The 27,082-nt window shown below is 39.5% G+C and overlaps 1 protein-coding gene across 2 annotated transcripts in view; it reads right to left on the bottom strand.

The window, feature by feature from the left end:
* Window positions 1-21,263, bottom strand: part of PFKL (phosphofructokinase, liver type) — a 62,578-nt gene extending 41,315 nt beyond the window's left edge. Inside the window, exons 1-8 of one of the 2 annotated variants that reach the window (XM_075285130.1) lie at window positions 21,020-21,263; window positions 19,386-19,459; window positions 17,422-17,499; window positions 16,813-17,002; window positions 15,159-15,324; window positions 11,930-11,974; window positions 11,040-11,148; window positions 1,352-1,366 (exon numbers count right to left, since the gene is read on the bottom strand). In XM_075285130.1, coding sequence (XP_075141231.1) covers window positions 1,352-1,366; window positions 11,040-11,148; window positions 11,930-11,974; window positions 15,159-15,324; window positions 16,813-17,002; window positions 17,422-17,499; window positions 19,386-19,459; window positions 21,020-21,104 — 762 coding nt within the window. In that variant the 5' untranslated portion in view covers window positions 21,105-21,263. The remainder of the gene's footprint in view (window positions 1-1,351; window positions 1,367-11,039; window positions 11,149-11,929; window positions 11,975-15,158; window positions 15,325-16,812; window positions 17,003-17,421; window positions 17,500-19,385; window positions 19,460-21,019) is intronic. The other variant, XM_075285131.1, reaches the window with a different exon arrangement.
* Window positions 21,264-27,082: the final 5,819 nt, after the last annotated feature.

The raw sequence follows: 27,082 nt of genomic DNA, 5'->3' as shown, positions 1-27,082 counted from the left end.
TTTCCCTCTAGATCTAAATAATTTAGCGCATCCTAAACAGACATTTGAAAAAAAGCACAAATTGTATGTCTAGCATCAAAATGACTGCAGGAACAGGCAAGTGGATGGCAAATAAATGATTGTTTGTGGGGGTAGGGAGATTTTGCTTGGCTTTGGAATATAGTGGATCTGGTTGACAAATATAATAGCTAGTGACAACTCAAAGTTCTTGATGAAAACAGCTAGCAATGACAAAGAGGAAGGAGGAGAAAGTAAACTTAGGTGTCACAAACCATGCCAAGTAGACAGTGGGAGCTTAATAATTTGGGAACTAGAAATAGAAATTGTGTGGGAAAAAGAAATTGCATTTTTTAGATAGGAAACCTTCGCCGCAAAAGGGAAATATCCACAGTAAAAAAGACTTTGAAGGAAGCAGAGGTGGAGCTCCAATCATAGTGTATGGCTCTACTGCATATACAGCAAACCCTAAGGGCAAATGGTACAATTACGTCGCTCCATGTATTTTCCAAAGAGACCTCAGAGATGGCATAGTACTGGTGGTCATGAGTGACTGTTTCACTTTTGCCTTGTATCACTCAACAGAACCAAATGCTCAAAGCTTCAAACTAATACATTTTCTGATTTACATGGCAATAATATCATGCTAGGGCTGCAACCATTACTGTTTTTCCCTGCACTACAAGGTCCCAGTCATCCATTAGGAACAAATATCAAATAAATGGGCCCAGCTGCAGTTCTCTGTCCATCCACGTGGCACTTCATTCTCAGGATTGGTGGGGGTTACCCACAATCTTAGGAATGTACCATTACTAATCTAAGAAAACACCTTAAAGATAACAAACCAGAACTATGAAGAAAAACCACAACTGGATTAAAACTGGTACTGAATTTAAAAGGGGTTGCCCAAGATTTTGTTTTATGGCCCATCTGCAGGTGGGAGCTGAGCTACAGTAACCCTGGCCACTATACAGGGCATGAAAGTAGCTGTGCATCGGTGCGCAGGGGCCAGCTGTCGGACTAAGGGGGAGTTCACACGGAGTAACGTGCCGCGTGATCTGGCACGTATACGGCGTGAGACTTTGCGTGCCGTATACTCTCCCATTGATTTCAATGGGAGTTCGGATCGTATACGCCGCGTTATTTTGCGTTATATGGCGCACAAAGTCTCATACACCGGATACGTGCCACATCACGCGGCACGTTACTCCGTGCGAACGCACCCTTATACACTGATCAGATATTTAAAAAAAAATCCTGGCCAATTCGTTTATGGGTCATATTATGTTTAGAATAGTCCAGAAAAATAGAAATGGTTATGGGTTTTATGCAAGCATATTCTATTTCAACCTACCTTGAAAGTTGATATCTGTGAAGAAAATTAAAATGTAGAGTCCCTATGGGTAGAAATACATGGAGGGAAAAAAAAATCAATAAAACAGGGGTTTATAGTATGCCTCCAAGTATAATAAAGTTTACAGAGAAACTACTGATGTAAATAGGAGATCTAGCACAAACTACATATTCATCATAGCAAGATGGCGTAGCCCCTTCCTCATGGCAAGACCCATGAGGAAGGGGCTACGGCCTTGAAACGCGTAGGCACCCAGTTTGTCGTTGTTATGGACTAATAAATAAGGATGTTTTAATCAAGAAAACCATGACTACGGATGCGGTTTGACTTCACTTTTGGCTCTAAGGCTTTTGCAGCAGACCCATACCGGAGGGTTTTTTGTCAATCCAGCACCAAGTGTGGCATGTATTACAGTGTCCACAGATATATACATCTTGGCTGTGTGTACACGTGTTGCTATACTGCATATATACTTGTGGGATGCTGAAACATGCAGCTCCTCGAAAGGTAGAACATCTTTTTGTCCATAATGAAATATAATTGCTTTTTATAATTTGCGAAGACTCAACTATAGGACGGTGAACAACTACAGTCCCTAAAGGGTTTCCAGAACGTCACACTGATGCTCTAACCTTAGTGTTGTTGGGAGTCTGACCCACATAATCAGCAAAAGGTGCAGCTATACTATATTTTACCAATATAGTATAGAGTTTTTAGTCCAGCTATGGAATGTGCTACTCAAAGTAGTAATACGGACATATACATTAACAGTATAATGTCATACAAGGAGGGGTTAGATACTACAGTACTAGATATTGTTGTGTCCTATACTGCCTATCCTAAGGTTAAGCTATCAATGTTAAGTCCTGGAATACATTTTAATTGTCTCCAAACAGATTAAGATATCTATAATACTAAAGTACTAACACCTAAATAAATAAATATATATATATATGAAGTTATACGACAAGAGTGTATAATTCGTTGAAACTACGCATTTCCTTTGATACATACCTTATGAACATAAGAGTAGGAAAGAAGGAAAATTAAAAAATGTAAAAAAGTAATAACCAAATAAACTTTTAGAAGTAACTGATGAGGAGACACAATTTTCCCTCTTTTTTCCCCACTTATCAGGATCCTTTCACCCTCTTTCCTCAGGCTATGTTCACATGTGCCTTGGAGTCTCCATCGCAGTGTGTATTGAAAATGCCTGGATGTAAAAGTGCTGCAAGTTCAACTTACTCATCGGGCACTTTCAGCTTAAAAGATCAGACACCTGACTGATCCCACTATAGCTAAAGGGGTCTATTGGGCTCTGTGTGTGACTGTTGTTGTAGCAATCCTTTGACAGGCCCGAACAATGGATAGGCCAATGCTAGTGTGAACAGAGCATCAACTTTTGATTCAAATTGACAGAGTTTTTCCACTTAAAAAATTGACCCAGATGTACATCATGATCATGAAACAAAGGGAAAAGAAAAAATACATAATACAGACTGATATCTATAGTTTGGGGTTTTTTTTGTTTTTTTTTAAAGAGCCAAACAGTCCTTTTTTTTCTCCCTTTAATTGCCCCATTTTTTTTTCTATATTGATGGTTTAGAGGGGTAATTTAAGGGTTACATTGTAATTCCATAGAGTTAGTGACCCTACAGTATGAAACTATACAAACATTAATCCTTATACCACCACACTGAACCATCAATGTAGAAAAGAGTGAGAGGATTAAAATTTATTTAAAAAAAAAAAAAAGACGTGGACAGCTACTTTAATTGCTCACCTTATTTTAATAGACACAAATAAGTTACTTTTAGACTGAGGCCACACATTATGTAAATGCAGCTCCTTAATGTTGCCGTTATTACAGCCAAAGCCAAAAAAAAGGCTATAAGAGGACTGAGAACTCTATAGGGAGCTCTTATACTTCTACCTTCTTTTCAATCCACTCCCGGCTTTGACTCAAAATTTGTAACAAAATAGCTGTGTCGCAACGCGATTCTCAGCTTCACACTAAAGCTGCCTTCAGGTTTTATTAAATTATTTTTATTTTTTACTTGAAACATCCGTTTCAAAGTGAACACAAACTGATGTAAAAAGTTTTTGTTTTGTTTAAACAATCTGAAGGAAACTTTACCAAACTTTACCAAAAAAAAGGGAAAACTAATGCAAACTAAAGACCTCCATCTTCCATCATGAATAATTTTTAACTGATCACTTTCATGAAAGGAGTGAGTATGAAACGACCCTTGTCCCATATACAGCAGACTGTGAAGTACTATGTATTCTGAAACCTTTGTATTGTAGTCAGCATAGCTTTTCCAGCAATTTATGCTTCAGTACTTCTTTTGTGGGATTGGACCAGACAAGCTAGCCTTTGCTCCCCCCATATGCAAACAAAACTGGAAAAAGTATCGGTCAGGAAAAATTCTCCATCACACAATCAGATTCTATAAAAATATAAATTTATTAGTGATCAAAATTAAAACCAAAATAAATAGTATAGCAGAGCTTAGGGCGGGTTCACATCTGCACCCCGGGCTCAGTTTTGCAGGTTTCCGTTTCCTGTTCGAAACCGGACAGGAGACGGAAACCTGCAGTCATTTTTCAAACTTGGAAATTGTCCAACCATGAGCACCTGTGAGCGTTATGTTCTCTCCGCAGCTAAACGTTTTTTTTTGTTTTTTTTAACCGGACACAAAGTCGGACATGCAGGACTTTGTGTCCGGTTGAAAAAAAAGAAAAGTGTGAACCCGCCTTTAGATGAAAAGAAGCCAGAAGAACAAGACAAGACAAAACAGAACAGAATCTCACGGGTAGATGTATAGTACCTATACACAGTGGTAATTAGTAATATCATATGCAGGCCAGGTAAACCAGCATGCAAAGGCTGACCCAAAAATATAGTTCTGTAAATCAAACTTTATTATGTGCGTTTTGTGTGAGGGGCCCTGTGTAAAGTTTATTATTGCCCCCTCTCCCCGACTGATTGGAGAGGGAAGAAATAATAAACTTTACTTTAATGTTTATTTCACTTTCACTTTTTTTTTTTTTACACATTGATAATCACCGGTATACAGTGTATACCGGTGATCAGCATATAGAAGACCCTCTATGAGGGTCTCCGATCACCTCTCCTTGCTGTCAGCTGCCTCAGGCAGTTGACAGCAAGGTCTCCCTCTCCTCCGGCCTAGCTGCACATGTGTGCTGCCGGTGCCATGGGCTGATAAGGGCTGAGATAGGGAGTCCGTTACCTCTGTATGTAATGCAAGCGGACTCAAATCCAGCTCTGCTACATCAGCTTCATACTGTGGTAATTCATTTACAACCAATCCCTCATTATCCGGTATGCTAATGAGGTCTCGGCAGCAATGGGGGCGTCCTCCTTCTTCATCTGCCTCCTCAGCTTGTCTGTCGTCTTCTTTTTTCGTCATGTCTGACACCTGTGCAGTCGTCTCTGCCAGCAGAGACCCTGTTAGAGCCGACTGCGCATGCTCAGTAAGGTCTGTACAGCCCTCCGACGCCTGGATGAGTTCACTCACGCGTCGGAGGGCTGTACGGACCTTACTGAGCATGCGCAGTCGGCTCTAGCAGGGTCTCTGCTGTCAGAGACGACTGCGCAGGCGTCAGACATGACAAAAAAAGAAGACGACAGACAAAGGGAGGAGGCAGATGAAGAAGGACGCCCCCATTGCTGCTGAGACCTCATTAGCATACCGGTATTTCTAAGGAACGGCGCGACGGAGACCACATCTAAAGGTAGGACACGAATAGCCTTTCTTAAGGCTATTCCGACGTGGTAATTAGAAAAAAAAGTTGTTTTAATGGTAGAATCCCTTTAAATCAGCAAAACGCATGATATGCTAGTATACTCAAATTATTGTTGTCTTGTAAACTCTACAAAACTTTTCAGTGTTATGTTAACTGGTGGACTATAGTAGAGTCCCAGACAACCCATCAAATTGCAGCAAAACCTAATGTGCTCAGTTTAGAGCACTAGTTTTTGGGGAGGTAGAAACGCTGTGACCAGATGTTTGTTGGTAGTCTGTAGCAAAATACGAGAACACATGGGTTTTTAGTTTGTGGAGTTTTATTGTCACTCTGTGGGATTAAATGCAACAAGCAAGTTTGTATAAAGAAGACCTAAGAGATGCATATTTGTTTTGTATAGAGGAAAAAAAAACCTAAAGTAAAACAGTAAAAACATTCAACAGGTCTCACCGATCAATAAGGTCTATCAGAAAAACTGGCCATGTGCATAGCAACCAATTGCAGGGCAGCTTTCAATTTTTTTTAGAACATTTTAAGAAATGAAAGCTGAGCCCGGATAAGAGAGGCCCAATAATGAAATTGCATTAAAAATGGTGCAAAGAAAAAGCGGTGTAGTTGCACATTACACCAAACTAGGTTTCCAAAAATACCAAAACCCCAAAATATTACAGATGTTTAACCGGTTAAGGACCAGGCCCAAAAGTATGTTAAAGACCAGGCCTCTTTTTTCAAAACTGACATGTGTCACTTTAAATGGCAATAACTTTGAGACGCTTTAACTTACACAAATGAATTTGAGATTGTTTTCTCGTAACACATTATACTTCATGTTAGTGGTAAACACTAATCAATATTTTTGCATTTATTTATAAAAAAAACTAGGAAATTTGATGGAAATTTGAAAAAAATTGCAATTTTCAAAATGTGAAATTCTCTGCTTTTCAGGCAGATAGTCATACCATCCAAATACATGAATAAATATTATCTCCCATATCTCTGCTTTATATTGGCATCATCTTTTGATTGTCTTTTAATTTATTTTGGACGTCACAAGGCTTACAAGTGTAACAGCAATTTTCCAGATTTACAAGAAAATTCTCCAAACCAATTTTTTAGGGACCACTTCAGTTCTGAAAGTAATTATAAAGGCCTGTATAATAGAAACCCCCATAAATTACCCCATTTTCAAAACTGCACCCCTCAAATTATTCAAAACAGCATTTGGGATGTTTGTTAACCCTTTAAGCATTTCATAAGAATAAAAATAATATGGCAGTGAAATTTAGACATTTCATTTTTTTTCACTAATACATTCATTTAGACCCAAAATTAACACATTCACAAAGGGTTAAAGGAGAAAATGCATCTGACAGTTTATTGTGCAATTTCTCCCGTGCACAGAAATACCCCACATGTGGGTGTAAACTGATTTTTGGGCACACAGCAGTGCATGGAAGGGAAGGAGCGACACTGGGTGTTTGAACAGCAGATTTTGCTGGAATAATTTTCAGCGCCATGCCTTATTTGCAGAGACCCTAGAGTACCAAAACAATGGAAACCCCCCAAAAGTGACCCCATTTTAGAATCCACACCCCTCACAGAATTCATCAAGGGGTATAGTCAGCATTTAGACCCTACAGTTGTTTCACAGATTTTACTAACATTGGGATGTGTAAATGAAAAATTACTAAAATGTCACTTTATCTCCAAAGTTTTCATTTTCACAAGGGGTTAAAAGAGTAATAGCCCCCCACAGTTTGTTAAACAATTTCTCCTGAACACGGCAATACCCCATATGTGGCTATAATCTGCTGTATGGGAACATGGCGGGGCTCAGAATGGAAGGAGCGCTATTTGGCTTTTGGATGGCAGATTTTGCTGGAATAATTTTAGGTGCCATGTCGCATTAGCAGAGCCCCTAGAGAACCAATACAGTGGAAACCCCCTAAAAGTGACCCCATTTGGGAAACTACACCCCCCACAGAACATATGAAAGGGTAGAGTGAGCATTTTGACCCTACAGCTGTTTCACAGATTTTATTAACATTGGGCCATGAAAATGAAAAATTACTTTTTTTCCAACAAACTGTCAATTTAGCCCCAAATTTTTAATTTTCACAAGAGGATAAAGGAGAAAAAGCTCCCTAAAGTTCATTACACAAATTCTCCTGAACACAGAAATACCCCATATGTGGTCATAATCTGCTGTATGGGAACATGGCGGGGCTCAGAATGGAAAGAGGGCTATTTGGCTTTTGGAGGGCAGATTTTGCTGGAATATTTTTCAAGTCCCATGTCGCATTTGCAGAGCCCCTAAAGTACCAATACAGTGGAAACCCCCTATAAGTGACCCCATTTTGGAAACTACACCCCTCATAGAATTTGTCTAGGGGTAGAGTGAGTATTTTGGCCTCACAGCTGTTTCACAGATTTTATTAACATTGGGACGTGAAAATGAAAAATTACTTTTTTTCCCAATAAATCGTCCATTTAGCGCCATAGTTTTAATTTTGCAAATAGTTTAAGAATTAAAAGCCCCCCACAGTTTGTTACACAATTTCTTCTGAACACGGCAATACCCCATATGTGGCCATAATCTGCTGTATGGGTACATGGTGGGGCTCAGAATGGAAAGAGCGCTATTTGGATTTTGGAGGGTAGATGTTGCTGGAATAGTTTTCAGGGGCCATGTCGCATTTGCAGAGCCCCTAAAGTATCAATACAATGGAAACCCCTCAAAAGTAACCCCATTTTAGAAACTACACCTGTCAAGGAATGTATCAAGGGAAATTATCATTTTGAGCCTAAAATGCTTCCCAAAAATTAATGTACAAAATGAAAATTGAAATTTTTAAGAATATGCCATTTCGGTGCCCAATACGTTGCACCCACTTTGTGTTGTCAGAGACCTGCACTCCTAAAACTATTAAGTGGGCCATCCCGGGGGTCAAAAAATTATATATGTGGGTGTAAACTGCTGCTTGGGCACACAGCAGGGCTCAGAAGGGAAGGACCACTGTGCGTTTTAGCTTTTGGGGTACAGATTTAGAGGGACCCTCTGGGCACCATGATGTTTTTGCAGAGCCCTGGAGGTTCCAGTAAACTGGAATTCACCAAGAAGTGACCCCATTTTGCAGGGGCAATTTTAGGGTCTCTGCAAATGTGACATGGTGTCCAAAAACGAAGAATCTAAATCTGCACTCCAAAAGCACATATTGCTCCTTCACATCTGCACCCTGCTGGGTACCCAAATAGCAGTGTATGCCCACATGTATGACACTGGTGTACCCCGGTTAACGGACTTAATACCATATGTGGGTAGAAATGGCTGTTTGGGCACAGCCGGGGACAGAAGGGAAGGAGCGCTATTTTGGTTTTTGGAGCACAGTTTGGTTTTTGGACGTCATGCCACTTTTGCAAAGCCCCTGAATTGCCAATAAAGTGGAATCCGCAGACATGTCACCCTATTTTGGACACTACCCCACTGATGGGATTTATCAAGTGGTGTAGCGAGAATTTTTAACCCTTGAGTGTTGCATTTATTTAGTTTCCAGAAATGAAATCGCAACTGATAGAGAAGTTAAAAATGAAAATTTTACAGATTTGCCATTTCAGTGTGCAACATGTTGTGCCCGACTTATGTCAGCAGAGACACTCCAAAAACTGTTAAACGGGTATCCCGGGCACAACAGCTTTTAGAGCGTTCATCTCTGATACAAGGTGGGCACAACATATTACGCACTGAAAGGACGTATTCCTGGAAAAATGGTCATTTTCACCTCTCACAATCCGCTACAGTTATAGTTATATATATATATAAAGTTATAGCAACACTTGGGGGTTAAAAATGCTCTCTGTACCCCTGGAGAAATCCTTCAGGGGTGTAGTTTCCAAAATAACGTCTCATATCAGGGGATTCCACTTTACTAGCATTTCAGCTCTACAAAAGTGTCATGGCATCCAAAAACCAAACCGTCTGTGCTCCAAAAACCAAATATCCCTTCTTCCCTTCTGTGTCCGGCTGTGCCCTAATATCAGTTTATACCCACATATGACATTATGTCCGTTATCCGGGGTACACCAGTGTCATACATGTGTCATACGTGTCAAACTGCAGTTTGGGCGCACAGCAGGGCGCAGAAGGGAAGGAGCGCTATGCGGCTTTTGGAGTACAGATTCAGATGTTTGGTATCTGGACGCCATGTCATGTTTGTAGAGCCTGTAAGGTACCAGAAAAGTGGATTCCATGGGGTACCAGGAGTGACCCCATTTTGAAAACTGCACCCCTCAAAGAATTTATCAGGGGGTGTAGTGAGTATTAGTATCCCGGACATGACTGCACAGCGGATGGCGAAGAGGGAATGTATAATCCGTGCGGAGGACATTGCAGACACCAAATTCCCTACTATGTCCCCGTAGCTCCTATGATTGGGGGAGTCACTCTGGGGGTCACTTCTGGTGTCTGTTCCCTCATAAGCTGTAAATCTGGGATGTCCCCTGACATTCGCTCACACAGCTTATATATTCCCTTCCTGACGCAGCCAGTTGTGTTCTAATAATTTGGCGATTTTTGAGGGTTTTTGTCTTTACATTGTGAGATGCTATATTTTCTTTATTTTTCTGGTGACGCGGCCATATAAGGGCTTATTCTTTGCGGGATGAGATGCATTTCGTAATGACACCATTTTTGGGTGTCTACATCTTATTGAATACATTTTATTAACCCTTTTTTGCTGGATTTAAAAAAAAAAAAAAAATCAATCCTGGCATTGAGTTTTACTTTTTTAATTTTACACCATGCAGCGTACAGTATAAGTAACATGTGACCTTTATTCTGCGGGTCGGTACGGTTACGGCGATACCTCATTTATATTATTTTTTTATGTGTTACTAGTTCTGCAGAGGAAAAACACATTTGGGGACATAAATCAATGTTTTTTGCATCGCATCTTCTAAGAGGCGTAACATTTTTATTTTTCGGTTGACAGAGTTGGTTGAGGGCTTATTTTTTGCGGGACAACCTGCGCTTTTTATTGGTACTGTTGTCGGATGCATATGACTTTTTGCTCACTTTTTATAGCATATTTTGTATGGTGAGATGGCGAAAAATCATTACTTCCGGCGAGTTTTTTCCGTTTTTTTTTTCCGGCGTTCGCCGTGTACATTAAATATTATTTCAGTTTTATTGTACAGATTGTTACGGACGCGACAATACCAAATATGCATTGTTTTTATTACTTTTTAGTTCTTTTTTTATATAATTCATTTTCTATTGAGAAAAAGGGATTTTTGGGCTTTATAACTTTATTAATTTTTTTCATTTTTTTTTACTTTTTCATGTGTCCATTTAGGACACTTCAATCAGCAATACTTTGCTGATATAGAATGCCATGTGAGACACAGCCTGCAGGTGTCCCACATGGCATTCCGTAGCTGGATGTCAGGCTGTGTAGACGCACAGCCTGACATCAGAAGGTCCTGGCAGGATCACCAGGTATGTGGGGGCTCCGGGCAGTCTGGGGTCACTGGCCAGACCCCAGACTACCTTTTACTGCTATCGGCACCCCCCGATCTCGCCGCGGGGGGTGCCGATCAACTTCAATTGTCGGCGGATGCCTTTCGATCGCGCCGTGATGTTTCACGGCGCGATCGAAAGGGTTAAAACTTCCAGTCGGACTCAGTTCCGACTGGACGTTATTGAGGAAGGGGTTAGGTGTTAGTAACACCTAACCCCCGTCCTCCCCGCACCCCTCCCCCCGCGAAATAGGTACCTAAAGACAGGACGTATTTTTACAATAGTCCGGTCTTTAGGTACCTGGACCGCAGGCCGTAAATTTACGTACGGCGGTCCTTAACCGGTTAAACGCTGCAAAAAGGGTCTATCATGGTAATGACTTTGTATTTGGAAAATACTTGCCTCTCCAAGCCTTGCACACATGGTATCTTCCCAGCCCTCTTCAGGAGGACATTCTGGAATAAAAAGCCAGTCAGCTCCAGATGCCAAAGCGGACACTAATGCTAAATACCTATTGGAAAGAAAAACAGCCCCATGTTGTCAAGAAGAAAATAAAGAATAGGAAATTAAGAAAAGTAAGTTTAACATTTAATAGGTTGCATATGTTAGTTATACGTTTAGTCAAGTAGGACAGCATTGTATTACCCATACAAGTGGAAAAAAACAAAATTAAAAAAAACGACTTTTGGTCAACATTTCATACTACAAAAACATGAGACTACAGTGTCTACGTTGAAATCTACAATGTAAAATAAGCAAATATTAGTAATGTTCTAAGATGCAAAAATGCAATGTTATTGACTCCCTCTGACTGTATTTATCCAATCTTATAGTGCAGCCAAATTAACTTACAACTTTTTTATTCACCCATAATGCATGGTCTAATAAGTCCCTGTAATAGTCCCTCCCCAATGAGACACATTACCCCTTTTTATTCACCAACAGTCTCATATCTACAATAGCTGTTCAGATACTTCTCTTTAATAGTATGTAGTAATTTACCTAAAAGAAAGAGAAACATGCTACTACTTTTGAAATTCAGTCTATATGAATATTCCAATGTGAATTAACTAACATTAGATTTTTTAGAAGCTTGTGCACCGTAAACTCTGCATGCTGTACATATTGTTGAGACTGTGCTGGGTATTGCAGTAGTCATGTGCATAATGTATGTTGTACCCACTTCCTTTATCCTCCAGAAGCAGAGTCTGCGCTTTATAGAAAGACACCATATTAAATAAACACTACAAGATGATACCGATAAATGAGAAGCACAAAAATGATATCATTACCCACAGTGTCTTCCCATGACTTCCAGGACAAATGTTCTCTGGTGGCTACAATGATAAAAACACAATTGTTTTGTATTAAATGGTGAATTAATCATAAAAAGGAGTATATCAAGGAACAATTATAATAGAGAGTATAAAGCAGCAGCTGCAACACAATTATAAATGACAATACTTGTGCATATACATTTCTTCTGAATGACCAAGTAATGTTATTGTAGAACAGATTTTATTGTACCGAATAGAGGACGTCCCTGATAAAGGCTTGACAGGCATGACAGGCCCTATGACTGGCCACTCAGCATGTAGAGAAAGCTGGTATAGTTTCTACATATATTCTAAATGGCTTCTATGAGCCATAGAACTGTAATGAATATTTATGAGTAACACTTCTAAAAAAGTTCCGGATCTTTGGAAACTAGAAGCTTCCCTGCCCTCCAGCACCATCACCCATTAACTACTGACTGTGCCTTGCATTCCTTGGAGTATGTTACTATGAAGAGCAGGAGCTACAGCGTATGAAAGTGTAACAGGCTTACACAAGCCTTAGGTAGGAACAAAATCAAGAAAGTGGGCAAAAAGACAGGTCTACAGCAAGACTAGCCGTCCTGAATTAGGAGTTTTGAGAAGCGTTATAGGCTAGTAAGAAAGTTAATTCAATGGGGACACCCCGCATGGAGCTGTAGTGGTGGTCTATGGTTGTTAACCCTACTAAATTTTCTGTGATTAACAGTTTATTCACATGTCAGACTTTCACAGTTGCGTGCTAGACTTTTTTGTTTGTTTGTTTTTTTAAAGGATATTATAGTACCCCATAGAAAATATTGGATGTATTGATAACACTGACCAATGGGTTATAAAATGAGCAGTTTTCTTGGATTCCCTCGATACAGATTACCCTCCAATGTAAATCAGCCATGATAAAATACACATTTTCACAGCTGAGTACAAGGCCCTGTTGTGAGTCTATGCTCTAACAGGTTTAAAGGAAATCTGTCCGCACTATATTGTAGGGATGATATTCATACTAGCTAGAGAAGTCTGAAACTGAAGTTATGTAAAATCTCCACTAGTCAGTCCCTTCAAGTACAGCACCCTGGGGCCCTCTGAATGTTTTCAGATCACCACTCAATGCTTGAGAGACAAATCCAAAGTTCTTCATCTGTCAGCAGTGAAGAGCGATCAAAAAAAAAAAAAAAAAGTTTCTGTAAAACATAATCCCACTTGCAAAAATAATAAAACCCTCTCTTATGTACATTTCCCCTTACAAATACCGGCATCTGTCTGTATTTGTATCCTACAAATTGTACAGTGCTGCGGATTATGTTGGCGCTATATAAATAAAATTTATTATTATTATCTGCATTTTCTAATGCCTCCTTCTTTCCAGATGTTAAAGTACTATCACACAAACTCCTTGGAGGCTGACATAATGTCATTGTGTTATACAGTTGACAATCCGCAAACTCCTAAGTGATTCGTGACAATGATACCCAACTGTCATGGAGAGCTCAGACTTTATCTGCAGCCTTGTTGAGGACAGTGCGGGAAATTTCGATTGATCTTATTCTAGTAAGTGAAAAAAAACAAGCAAAGCTCCATATGACTGACCAAAGGGCGATTTTTTTTTTTTTTTTTTTAGTGGTGTTACAACTAGAATATTGATAACATATCAATTTTGCTGCAGTCTGACTCCTGGCATGCCCACAGATGAGATGACTAAATGGGTTGTCCTAGAATTAAATTATACATTTATTCTGCTGGATTAAGAAACAATAAGCAGACCCCCGTTGCAGTGACAACACATGGGCATCCAGCAATCACGTTGTGACTGTGCTCATGTGGAGGCAGAGAGAGTTACAAAGCCCTAAGATTTTGCAGTCATTACTGATTGTGGCATCTAAGGGGTTAAATGGCTGTAATAGTGTCTTTACCGCTTGCTCAAGTTCCAGCACAGTAACAGATCAATGCTATTGTGCGAACCCTAACCCAGTAGATCTTAGGACATGAAGTGCTAAATAATATCGGGTGATTGACGAATAAGCCATACATTCCTGACATGGTAGGATTCTAGAATAATAAAATGCGAGTGCTTCTACGGATAAGATCCTTCTACTATGTAGCTGAGTGGCAAACACAAATTGTAATACTATTCATTCTGCTTGTCACTAATCTATAGTCTACTTCTGAACTTTGGCTCAGTTTTAAAGCTGTAAAAGTCACATTCTTCACGTACACAATATAGCTTTACTGGGTTAGACGCTATCAGACTAGGGAACTAACCCTTTCACTACTGGACTGCAGAAATAATAAGCTCTGAATGTGATTAGGCAAAATGAAGGTCATCTCAAGGTAAACTTTTTTTTTTTTTTAAAGGGGGGGGGGGGGGGCTAACTAGTTTCTAATATTGATAGCCTATTCTTAATGAAGTCTGTGATTGTGCGCTTCAGTGACCAGCATTGCTTGTGGCATGCAAACATTACCAGAAATCGGCTGTCACCCTAGCAGATCTAATATTAATGACTGATCCTAAGGACAGCTCATCAATGTTAGCAACTGGCTAACCCCTTTAAAGGAACTCTGTCTTTCAATAATACAAATATTATAGGCATCAGATACTATGCACTATGTATATAACAGAGCATGTGAAGTTAGTGGCTAGGATCAGATACTGCACAGTGGAGGAGGGATTATGATGACCGCACGCTTACTAATGAGTATTGTCAGCTGCACTGTTGTCACAGAGTTTCTCGTAGAACTGCCACATATGTAGAGCAGATTTCGGGTATTTAAATATGGATATGTTTGGGGGAAATTCCCTTTATGATAAGGTCCCATGCAGCAATGCAAAAAACAAGGCCTTTTAAAGGCCTTTAGCCATAAGCTGCAATTAATAAAAATCTATAAAGAAAGGAAGGGGATAACAGATCTTGAAGACAGACACAGAACAGATAAGGAGGTGCTCTATGCAATGACAGTTTTTCTTGAGAACAGAGCTGGAATATCATGTGAATTTTTATCTAACTCTTTTATAATTTATATAAACTCACTAGATGCTATAGAGGGTCTCATTCACATACAGTGCACAGCCAACAGATAAGCAAGTGCTTTTAATTGGAAGTAATTATATAGTGGGCGTTCATGACAGACAAGTGCGGGTAGGCGGCTTCCATATAGAATGTGCAAGACAACAAACAATAACACAAGGTGTACAATTAAAACATGCACTTACCTCTGTGCAGTAGTAGTGATCGCATCAATAACCTCCATTATTCTGTGAAGAGCTGAATCAGTTCCAATTGTCATGTCAGTACCACAGAAGTCATTGTCAATGGAGCCAACCATTCCAACAATATTTAGATGAGAATATTTTGCAGCAACATCCTCAGTTATTTTCTCTGTTGTAAAATAAGATCCCAGTTAGCAAAGTTTAGGAGTGAAAAACACTCACTTCAAATACATAATGCCGGGATTTAACTGCAAATAGACAATACATTTTTGTAGAATTGATAAGTTGGGTGAAAATATACAATTAAATACTCATATTTAACATACGGCGTTCAAGAAATATTACTGCAGTAACGTCAAGTTAGTAAAGAAAGTTATTTGTGTAATGAGCATTATAACTGTCTTCAGACACACAATCCATGAGGATTTCATACACAGACCCACAGAGGTATCTCACATATATGAATGTCATATGGAAAATGTATCCAACAATTGCAGCATCCAAGATCTATGTCTGGATTATAAAGCAGATTTAATGTGTGATCTACCGTATATACTCGAGTATAAGCCGAATTTTTCAGCCCAGTTTTTGAGCTGAAAAAGCCCCCCTCGGCTTATACTCGAGTCAGCCAAAAAAAAAAAAAAAAAAAAAAATTATTTATTTATTTTAGGAGGTGGGGGTCTCCCATAAAATAGTGCAAAGATTTAAAAAAAATAAATAAATGTTCTAAATCACTCCTTTCCCTAGAATACATACAAAAGTAGAAAATGACTGTGAAACACATACACATTAGGTATCCCTGTGTCTGAAAGTGCCCGGTCTACTGAACATAGGTTATCTGCAGTGCTCCTGTTAATAGCAGCACTGCAGATCCCCTATATTCAGCCAGACTGAATTCCAAGTGGGGGAACAAAAACAGTCCTGAAGCTCAGGGAAGGGGCAGACAGACAACCAAAACACCCCCTCCCCTTTCCCAGCACTTACTGCACCCAAAAACTCCGACCATTTTGATTTTTAAAATTTTCCAGTAGCTGCTGCATTTCCCCCCTAGGCTTATACGCGAGTCAATAAGTTTTCCCAGTTTTTTGTGGTAAAATTAGGGGCCTCGGCTTATACTCGAGTATATACAGTAACTTTTTTTTGTATCTTCCATGGTGTATCAGAATGGGACATGATTTAGGATCCGTGAGAAGGGAAAAAAAAAAAAAAAAAAAAAGCATATATGATCCCATTAACTTTACTGGGTCCATGTGAAATCTCAGATACAGATTACACAACAGACATTAAAATCAGGACTATTATGAGAAGGATTATCCAGCTTTCACAACAGGCCTATGACATCAGTGCTGCTAGAGTCTAGACCGGTCTGCTTACTTATTTCATCCATTATTCTTCTTTATCACATAAACTTTGCTGCCAGTGTAAAGCTGTGTATATCTCTCTACTGGAGGCTTCATTTAGGAACTCCATCACAAATGGCATAGAAAATAAGGCAGCGTGACAGAAAAACAAAGCACCCAGTTACAGTAAATGTGGTCTATTAGACACTATTGGTTTCCAAAGTGTGATGGATACAGCACTAATGTCATTTTTGTTGTTCTGCTCCGAAAAGGCAAAAAAGTCTTGACAAGTTATACTTCTAAAAACATGTAATTACCTTCTTTAACCAACTCTTCAAGCAGACCTCCCCACTCCTTCCGAAATATATTTGCCCCAGTTAAACTTCCATCACCACCAATGACACACAAGTTTGTTATACCATGCTGGACAAGATTAAAGGCTGCAGACAAACGTCCTTCATGTGTCGTAAAAGCCTTACACCGGGCGCTGCCAATGATAGTGCCACCCTACAAAAGAAACAAAAAGGAGCACTAAACACATATTCTAGATCAAAAGGTGAGCAAAACCTGATCGGCTCATGTGAATTTTTAATTTTCAGTTAATAACTTAAAGTGTTAAACATTGAGATGAATGGCAGGTTCTAGAGAAGAAGGAAACAGACAGAGACCTTAGGTACTAGAAACAGGATTCTCTACAGGACACAATATACATGTGCCAAAAAGACTTTGATACATGATGTTGTGTCTGAGTAAGTCATTTAGTAGTGTACTAGAAAAGCATCAATGTGCCCGATATAGATAGATAGATAGATAGATAGATAGATAGATAGATAGATAGATAGATAGATAGATAGATAGATTGATTTAATAGTACCACATGCAAGCTGAAATGTGCAAATTCTCGTACTCAGTTTTACTGAACTTACCAACTGAATTATGTTTGACACACTTAGCCAACTTGCTTGTTTGATACAATCGCCACCTTCAACCAAACCTTCATAACCCTAGGATGAAAATATAAACTTACTTAAACAATGCCAATGAAAACATCAACCATTTAATTTTAAAAGGAAACTGGACAAAGTGACCATCTTGAAACCTAACATGCCCTATCCTTGTATTTGTACATATCACTGTCTGTTAAGTCACATGCTGAGCCACCTTGATAATTTGGGATTTTAAAAATAAAATTTAGTGTTGCAAAATAAACCACTTCCTGCTACATTATGTAACAAAACTGCAGATGCCTCAGTCTTCAATGTTTTAGCAATAACAGTCTTAAATGTCTTTTATTGTAAACCATGTGCTGTCTTCAGTTACCTCTGCCAGCTATATTGTATATATACAGTATAACCAATCAATATTCTTTGCTGTGGAAAACCGTAAAATCGTCCATAACTAGGCCTGCTGGAATTTAATTTATTTACCTCAAAGAAGCAGGGGCATGTAGAAAAGTATAGGCTGCTTACTGATTTCAAGTTTTATATTACTTAAGAGGGGATTTTTTTTTTTTTTTTTTGGGGGGGGTCTTTTGTTTTGACAATTACGACATTTTTGTTTGTTTTGACAATTACGACATCTTATGATCAGTGTGATCCCCATCAATCTCTACACATTGATTCACAAAGGTGGAAAGGTGACGGCACACTACATGAGACATGTTAGTCAGTCAGTGCAGCAGTTTTAATACATAATAATCCGACAAAAGCAACCAAATAAGTACACTTGGCTGGACTTCCCAATGGAGAGTGGCAACTCAAATAGAAGACTGGACATCTGAATTCTTGGGATCAGTGTACAGTCTCTGCAGCTACTGAGGCAGCATGATGGCCGAAGGATAAGGACTGTTGCTTTGAAGATCCGGGAGCCTGAGTGTTATGAATGCACTTTTTCTGCTAAAGGGGAACTCTAACTGTGACAAACAAGCTGTTTTGAAGTATTCTGGTTGTTTTGGTGCATTCTGATAGTATAAGAAAGAGATGACTGTTATTGCTGTACTCTAGCTTCAGACCTTTTACCATGGGGTATTATAGAATTGCTCCGGATGTGACACCCCTGCTGTTGTACAGAATTAAAGCTAGATTATTTCTAAATTTTATTTTTAAATGGATGAACGCATACAAAAAGAAAAAAAAAAAACACCACTCATGGTCTTTTTGTGTAATTCAAAGGGATATTTCCAGGAGAATAAGATCATCAGTATCAGACCAGTGGTGGTTGACATGAGGCATTTTCAGCAATTACCACTCTGAAACAGTCTGAAAGCTGTACCTTTTAAAGTGGCAGTGCTTGGTACTGCAGCACAGCCCCATTTACGTGAATGGGACTGAGCTGCAAACAGGCCATATAACCAATAAATGTGACATCACATGACCTATGACTTTTTGATAACTCACTTCTTTTAGCTTGAGGAACCCCTAGGTGTAATTTTTGCACTACCTTGCCACATTCTTGAAAAGTGACATTGGGGTAGGCGCATCCGGACGTGCTATTCTGATCCAGGAAAAATAAAATAAAGCATTACCTATTCTGTTCCATTTTTTCTGGATCAGAATAGGTAATGATTTATTTTTTTTTTTTCAAATGGGCTGAGGATCTGTGTGAAAAAAAAAACTGAAGTGTGCACGGTTTGTCCCTATTAAAATCAATGGGTCCATGAAAAGTCTGAGTCTAGTCCTTCAGCCTTGCATGATGGCTGGCAAATTCAGACAATACTTAGTCATCTGAATAGGGCCATAGTCATATTTTAGCCCTAGAAGCGTCTAGCATTGTAAAAGTATCTTTGGACTATTATACAGGCTGTACTTCCATCCGAGTATAAGATAAGTGAGTATATTTATAGTTACTGAAATAATTATATAGATTCATTGTATATGGAACCATCAAATACCTCATATATGTGGAAGACTTTAGCTCCAACATAAATACCCATGCGAGTCACAGCACGGACTGCAGCATTCATTCCTGTAAAAGAAAAACTATGTTATTGCATAATATTTTTGTGTGCAGACCATATATCCGGCCCACAAACAATGGTGAATGTTCTGATCATGTTTTACGTATCTATTTAAAGAAGACCTTTCGTATCCTCATAAACATGCAGTATTATATACCACTAGAAAGCTGACACGGCCCCGAGTTCAGCACACTGTCGATTTCCTGGTATGTGCCCCAGTGTTGGAGATATTGAGCCATTAATTTCGGCACAGATATCTCCCCACCGTCAGAAGGGCGGGCCTTACAGTCTAAAGTCATCGTTGAATTCAGTGCACTGTCTGCTTTCTAGTGGTATATATCACCACACATTGATGAGGACATGAAAGGTCCTTTTTAAAAATTTATGAAAAAGGATGTCAAACATGAGGTTGCTCCATTACAAAGATCACATCACATTAGAAATAAAAAAACAAAACAAAAGAAAAAAAAACTGAACCATTGTAGTATTGTTTTTTTTAATTTATATTAAAAATCAGACACAAAGTAAACTCTATGGCTAAAGTGCCCAACACAGTCAACTGTCTAATGAGAGGATTAGATCTCTGTCCATGACCTGTGAAAAATTAGAGCTAGTGCTACAAGAATTTAGCAACGATTCCTGTTGTGTGATCCGAGATCCTGGCCACGTTTGTTTTTGGCAGGAAAAGGGGCGTGGTCTAAATGGAGATCCGTTTCACGCTGTATTTATAACTTGCAATTTTTATTAAAAAAAAAAAAGTTGCAAAAAAAGAGCAAATGCTCTCCAGTCCATGGGCGGAGTAAAAAAAACAAGCCGGTCACATCCTAAGATAGTATTAAAAAGGGGCAAAGTTCATGTAGCTTATAAAAATGCTTCTAAACTAACAGATGTGCACAACATTACGGCTGAGGCGCCACATTGTGGAAATGCAGCTTTTTTTTTTTGTGGCAGATTTTGCTGCGGTTTACTTTTTGCGCCAAAACCTAAAAGTGGATTGAACAGAAGGTAGAAGTAGAAGTCCTTCCCATATAGTTCCTATTAATTTTGTAGCCGTTTTTTGGCTTTGGCTCAAAAAAAAAAAAAGGGAACATATGAGGTCAATTTGGGACCTCTAGGTGGTCTCGTGTCCCAAATCGATGTGACAGATGCCCTATAACAAGGAAGGTGTGTCTACATTATAAATAGACATCACAGTAAAATTAGGCAAAAAAATTCACATCTACAAAGTAAAAAAAAAAAAAAGCCCACACAGCGGTGTTCTGCAGGGTTGTGTGAATAGAACCTAATGAAGCTTGTATACAGAAACACGTATAGTTGCATATGGGACCTTTATTTTAGACTTCGGTTAGTCAGGACTCTGTGACTATCACTCGGGGACATCTGGCTACAGATCTGGGGGTAGTCGCCTGCTCTACTAGCTGTTCCCCCCGCCCGGTGTATTTGCACATTCCTGTTGCGCACGGTATCTTGCAGTATTTTGAACCACTGTGGCCTCTGTAGACACAACCTGGTTTGCACTGGTTCCTGATGTAGCAGCCACATAAGAGGATAATATGCTTTGTACTGACCTTGTGCATCTCCTCCGCTCGTCAGGACAGCGATAGCCTTCCCGGCCCCTGACATCCGCAGTTTCTCCAGCTCTACAGCGGACATGTTGAGCTGCTGTTTACAGACCAGCCGATGAGAAGAATGAGCCCGTGTTCATAGAGCCCAGACAGCAGGCAGGCAGGCAGTGCACCCTGGAATGTACGTGCTGCATCCGCACGCGTTCTTTCCTATTGGAGCGACCTTCGGCCCCTCCTCATTAGCAGGAGCGGAGGGAGTTGTGCTGAGCTCAGGGCACTGTGGGCGCCTCTACGCTCTCTCTGGCTGGAGGAGCTCACAGCAGCGCCTATACATATCAGCGCCTATACATATCAGCGCTTATACATATCAGCGCCTGTACATATCAGCGCCTGTACATATCAGCACTTATACATATCAGCGCCTGTACATATCAGCACTTATACATAACAGCACTTATACATATCAGCGCCTATACATATCAGGCTATCTCTGTGGATAGAGGGCAGAGGGGGTTTGGGCTGTTTGTGAATGTACCAGACTAAACCCCGATACTGGAGCCAATCACATTGAGCGGTTTGGTATTCAACAGCCCTGTGGAAAATGAAAGCAGCGCTGTGATTGGCTGCTATGGGTGACCACTCCATGTTTCCTCAGAGCCAGTTTTGATACCTCTGATATTATGTAATACAACTTATTGGGGAAAGTTTATTAATATTTTACACCAAATCCAGAAGCTGCATTTTTTTCTCACTGTGGAAACCTGGAAAAAAAAAACTTACATTCATTCTCTCTTGTCTGTTGCAATTCTTTACCAATTTCTCTTCCTCTTACTAAACTCTCCCCTCTGAATGCAGTCGCCAAAGTCATCTTTCTGTAAAACCAGTGCACAAATACATCTACCTTGTTTCAGTTGATGTGTTGGTTGCCCATCCACCACAGAATCCAATATAAAATGATCACACTCACCCAATACTCCATCCATAGTGCCGCACCTCCCTACATCTCCTCCCTGGTCACCTATGTGTCCTAACAGTGCTCTACATTCTCCCAATGACCTTAGACATCTGTTATCTCAACATTTCACCCCTGACCCCAAGACTTTTGTCGAGCTGCAGCGGTGCTCTAGAATGGTTTACCCTGGACAATTAGATTAATACCAAACTGCACAGGCGATCTGCAGGCTCCAGGAGTCAGAACTACATCTAATATTAATGACCTACCCTAAAGATAGGTCATCAATTGTTAAAAAACAACAGATAACCCTTTTATTGTTGACATAGCAATTTGAGGACAATGAGTTGTACTTTTCTATTGCACCATTTTGGGATATACAGTATTTAGCGTATTAATCAAATTTTATTGACTTTTTGTAGCAAGATGGCATAAAACTAAGTCACTTTTGCTTTTTTTAAGTTTTAAATTTTGTGTGTTGCACTGGGGAATATAAATGACACGTCACCGTAATCAGTACTATTAGGGTAATATCAAGTTTATATTGGTTTCTTATGTTGTATTACTTTGCATAATACAATTTGTTTTAGTGCCCTAACTTTTTTTTTATTTTTCCATCGTCGAAGCTTTTAGGGGGATTGTTTTTTTCTACCATCTTGTGTTAAAGAGGACCTTTCATGTCCTCAGGCACCTGTGGTTTTATATACATACCGCTAGAAATCCGACAATGCGCTGTATTGAGTGCACTGTCGGCTTTCCCATTATGACAAAAAAACCCAGCAATTTTGTTCTTATTTTTATTATTATAGTTTATGGTCTTCACTAGGTGGGATAAATAACTTTCTATATAGGTTGTTACAGATGCATGTATATTTTGTAAAAATGGCAATTTATGTTTTTTTCATACTTTAGAACTTTTTTCTTTTTTTTCAGTCACACTTAATAGGTGGCACAATTGCTTCATTAGCACATTGAAATATTTGAAAAGGCTTACATGAGTGAGTATAGCTAGAAGAGGGAAGTGGGGACCCACTGGGCCTCCTGTGTTGAGGTGTCAACATAACGGCACCCTGCAGTCGCTTCGGGGGATGGAGGGTGCTGGTGGGAATGCAAAGAATCCCCTTAGATGCCACCATCACTATTAATGTTGTCTTCTAAGGGGCTAATCGGCCACAAAGAGTGTTTTTACTCCTCAGCTGGTGTCATCTTCATGATGTTCCCTATTAGAATTGGGCAAACCTGTTTGTACCAAGCCAGCCTCAACCCAAATATTCCAAAATGTTCATTTTTTTATGAAACCGAACAAATGGAGATTTGTTGAGGTCTGTGATTGGGCATTAGTGATGACATGGCCCCATGTGACTAATGGTGGTCCAATCACAGAACTCAGCAGTGTCTCTGGGCCTATTACGCTACAGAAGAGCGCTGCAGAAATCACATGCAGGACACTGGACAGAACAAGGAGGTCCAAAACAAGTAAGGGAAGGAGAGTATGAATTTTTTATTTTGAACACCTATCCTGGGTCTCCATCTATTATACTGTGGGATCTGATGAGACCCCAGAGTATAACAATGTCACTTTCTCAGATGCATTGCAGTCTGTGGGACTTGCAATCAAATGATTTCCCTGGAATCGTACTGAAACAAAGAATACAGGTGACATGTCATTTTGGCTGTAGAGTGAATAGTGTTAAAAACGAAGCCCTTAAGAAAGTCGCACAAATGTACTTTTTCTTCAAATCCACCCTATTCTGAATTTTTTTTTTCCAGCTTCCCAGTACACTGTACAGAATAGTAAATGGTACCATCATGAAGAACAATTTGTCCCACAAACATTAAGCCCTCATATGGCTCTGGGAACAGAAAAATATAAAAGTTATGGGGTTTGGAAGGTGGAGTCTCAAAAACAAATAAATATTATAAATGTCACCGGCGGACATTTCAGTGGGCTCCGTAAACGTTGCAAAGCCACATGATGGTGGTCACATGATTTATCCTTAGGACTGCTGTCTCTGCAGCCACTTGTGGACAGGTTGCAGTAGTTGTTCCCGTCCTTTCCTTAGACAGCGGTCTTCTTCCTATGGACAATAAAACTACTGCTCTGCAGTTTACAGGGCCCATGAATACACAGCTAGGAGCCTTGAGGTACGAGCAGCTGTACAGTTTATTGTGAGACTACCAGCAGTTTTAGGGGCGTTATAGAACTGACAGACATGAGCTGAGCATGTAATATAAGGTCTGCCATTCAGTTGTGTGGCCTGTCATGCAATACTAAATATCCCCTACCTGACCATGGATTTCCCTGGCAATATCAAGTGTCTGTCATGGGTGCGAAGAGTGGCACTGGGGTGATTCAGGGTGCTGTATTTTGAAGCAGATTGAGAATATCTAGGTTTTATAATTTAATGTAAAAAAAAAAAAAAATCTTGATAATTCTCCCCCAATATTTTCATGCAAGTGAGTCTTCATACAAAGGGGGGGGCACTCCAGGAAGATGCCATAAGTTTTCTTTCCACATTCTAATCCACCTCAGTAACTAATGTGTTATGCAGAATAAGCATTTACAATAGCTGGGGGCTGTTGTGTTTGTCTATAAATAATGGAGAGACATATAACACTTCCTCTGCAGCAACACCGCTCATCTGTTGACACAGTACTAAATACTTAAAAGGAGGAAAAAGAAAAGAAAATACTGCTGGGCTTGAAAAAAGAGAAATTTTTCAGAAACTGAATTTTATTCATATTAAAAGAGGTTCCATATTATTATGTAATCTCTCTAATGTTTTTTTTTTATGGCCTATGCTCAAAAGGGGGTTACATCCGGCCCCTGAACCAGTTATCTGTAAGAAGTCGCTTGTGGAACCCCTCCAGTACAATACGGGGCCAGAACCAAAAAGTTCCATCTAGTATTGTATTGTATTGTATTCACAAAACACTGTACCGAGCTTTCAGCTTCCGACCCCATATTGTGTATTGTATAGGCGCCATAAGCAGCTCCGTACACATGATCAGTTCAGCGGCCAGGTGTTGTCCCCTTTCGATCATATCATGGAGATAGCCTATCAAAAAATTGCTCTTTGAAAATGTATATACTGAATACAATAGGTTGTCAAGAGAGCTGGCTAGTAATATTCTTATAACCCTGTTACTGGATCAGATTCAGTAGGGATACTACAGTGAGGCGCCGTTCCTTAGAAATACCAGTTTTAACTGGTATGCAAATGAGTTCTCTGCAGCAATGAGGGCAGGCCCCAGCGCTGAAACGGCAATGGGAGCGTCCCAACTGCTGCCCGAGAGCTCACTCTAGTGCCGCCTCCATCTTCAGCTGCAACCCAAACTCTTCTGTCGGTCCAACTTCCGACGCCTGCGCAGTACGGTCCTGTATTGAACTACAAGAGCAAGAGCGGCCTCCCAAAAATGGCCGCTCTTGCTCTTGTAGTTCAATACAGGAGCGTACTGCACAGGTGTCGGAAGTTGGACCGAAACGGAAGACAGAAGAAGCGGGGTTGCAGCTGAAGATGGAGGCGGCGCTGGAGTGAGCTCTGGGGCAGCAGTGAGGAAGCTCCCATCGCTGTTTGAGCGCTGGGGCCCGCCCTCATTGCTGCGGAGAACTCATTTGCATACCGGTTAAAACCGGTATTTCTAAGGAACGGCGCTGCAGAGACCACGTCTAAAGGTAAGAAACGAATAGCCTTTCTTAAGGCTATTTCGACGTGGTAATTAGAAAAAATGTTGCTTTAGTGGTAGAATCCCTTTAATTTACAGCCGGCTGGAAGTACACAGTCATGTGCAATCGACCTTTGGCAGCGATTGACCAGCAATTCCTCATTTTAACTTACAGCTTTATCATCTAAAATTTCAACCTTGACAAACCAACCATAAAAAGATCATTCAGAAAATGTCCCCTTGAAATTTCCAGTGTGTGCCCATCTTAAAACAAACTGAGAAAATCCTATTTCTGAATATATTGCTATATTATGAAATACTACAATGTAGTATGTTATGTTATATTGACATATTTTAACAAAATGTTTGTTTATTAATGCATATGAAAATATAAAACTGTAAAAAAAAAAAAAAAATTAAAGATCATGCACCATTATTGAGCGTGGTAATGCAATTTTTATTTATTTTGTTCAAATCACTTTCTTTGCTTTAAGGGTTTATAAAAATCCCTAATATGTACCACTTCTACATGCTAAATACTTTATTATAAAGTTTTGGCAAAGAGAAGCCGTAGTCTCCTACTCAATGTTCATGGTGGATCACCAAGCTATTGTGACACTTAATCTAGTGATTATCACTAATGTACCAAATTCTATACACTTAAAGGGAAAAAATCACAAGGAAATTACATATTTTTGGTGATGTTGTTTTAAAAATTTCTATGTTATTATCTACATTTCAAAAAAATCCTAAAAATCTTGCAATTCCAACTCGTAGCACTAAGCCTAATATACGGTAGCTTGTGACTTCCTGTATCCGGTCCTGTAGTTGGACCATCTGAAGCAGACCCTATTGACTTCTATGGGAGAGTTTTGTAGGTATTCTCTGTGACCCGGGCAGAGGTCATTTTGTTGAGGGAAGTAGACAAGCTGTGAAATAACTTCTTGTATCTGGTGGATTCTGTCTCATATATACACATAATGGCTGGGATCATCATTGTGTGAAAAAGTAAGGAGGCTGCTTAAAATTACCTGCAGAAAACTGGAAGTGCCAATATATTACATGGCCAGAGTATGAATTGCAAGAATTTTAAGAATTATTTTAAATAGTGATAACATGGAACATATAAAAAAAACTGCACCAAAAATACTTGATATATATATATATATATATATATATATATATATATATATATATGTTATTTTCAAGAGACAAATTCCCTTTAAAATCCAAGCTGGTATTTTTTTTTTTATTTACAAGAAAATTGCCTATGTACTTTATTACTTTAGCCTATTAGTGTTAGGCCACAGAAACACAGCAATCTGACCTCTATTGTGCTCCGATTTCCTACCAACTGTACTCAGCAGAGCAGGCAAAGGACAGACTAAAAGATTGAAAAAACATCCCAAACCAGTAAGAAACATGTACAGTTTGTACACAGTTGTAAA

Source organism: Leptodactylus fuscus, chromosome 8, assembly GCF_031893055.1.
Source record: "Leptodactylus fuscus isolate aLepFus1 chromosome 8, aLepFus1.hap2, whole genome shotgun sequence".
Taxonomy (NCBI): domain Eukaryota; kingdom Metazoa; phylum Chordata; class Amphibia; order Anura; family Leptodactylidae; genus Leptodactylus; species Leptodactylus fuscus.
Note: the sequence above shows the minus strand (reverse complement) of the source record. Positions and strands in the feature narration are given on the sequence as shown.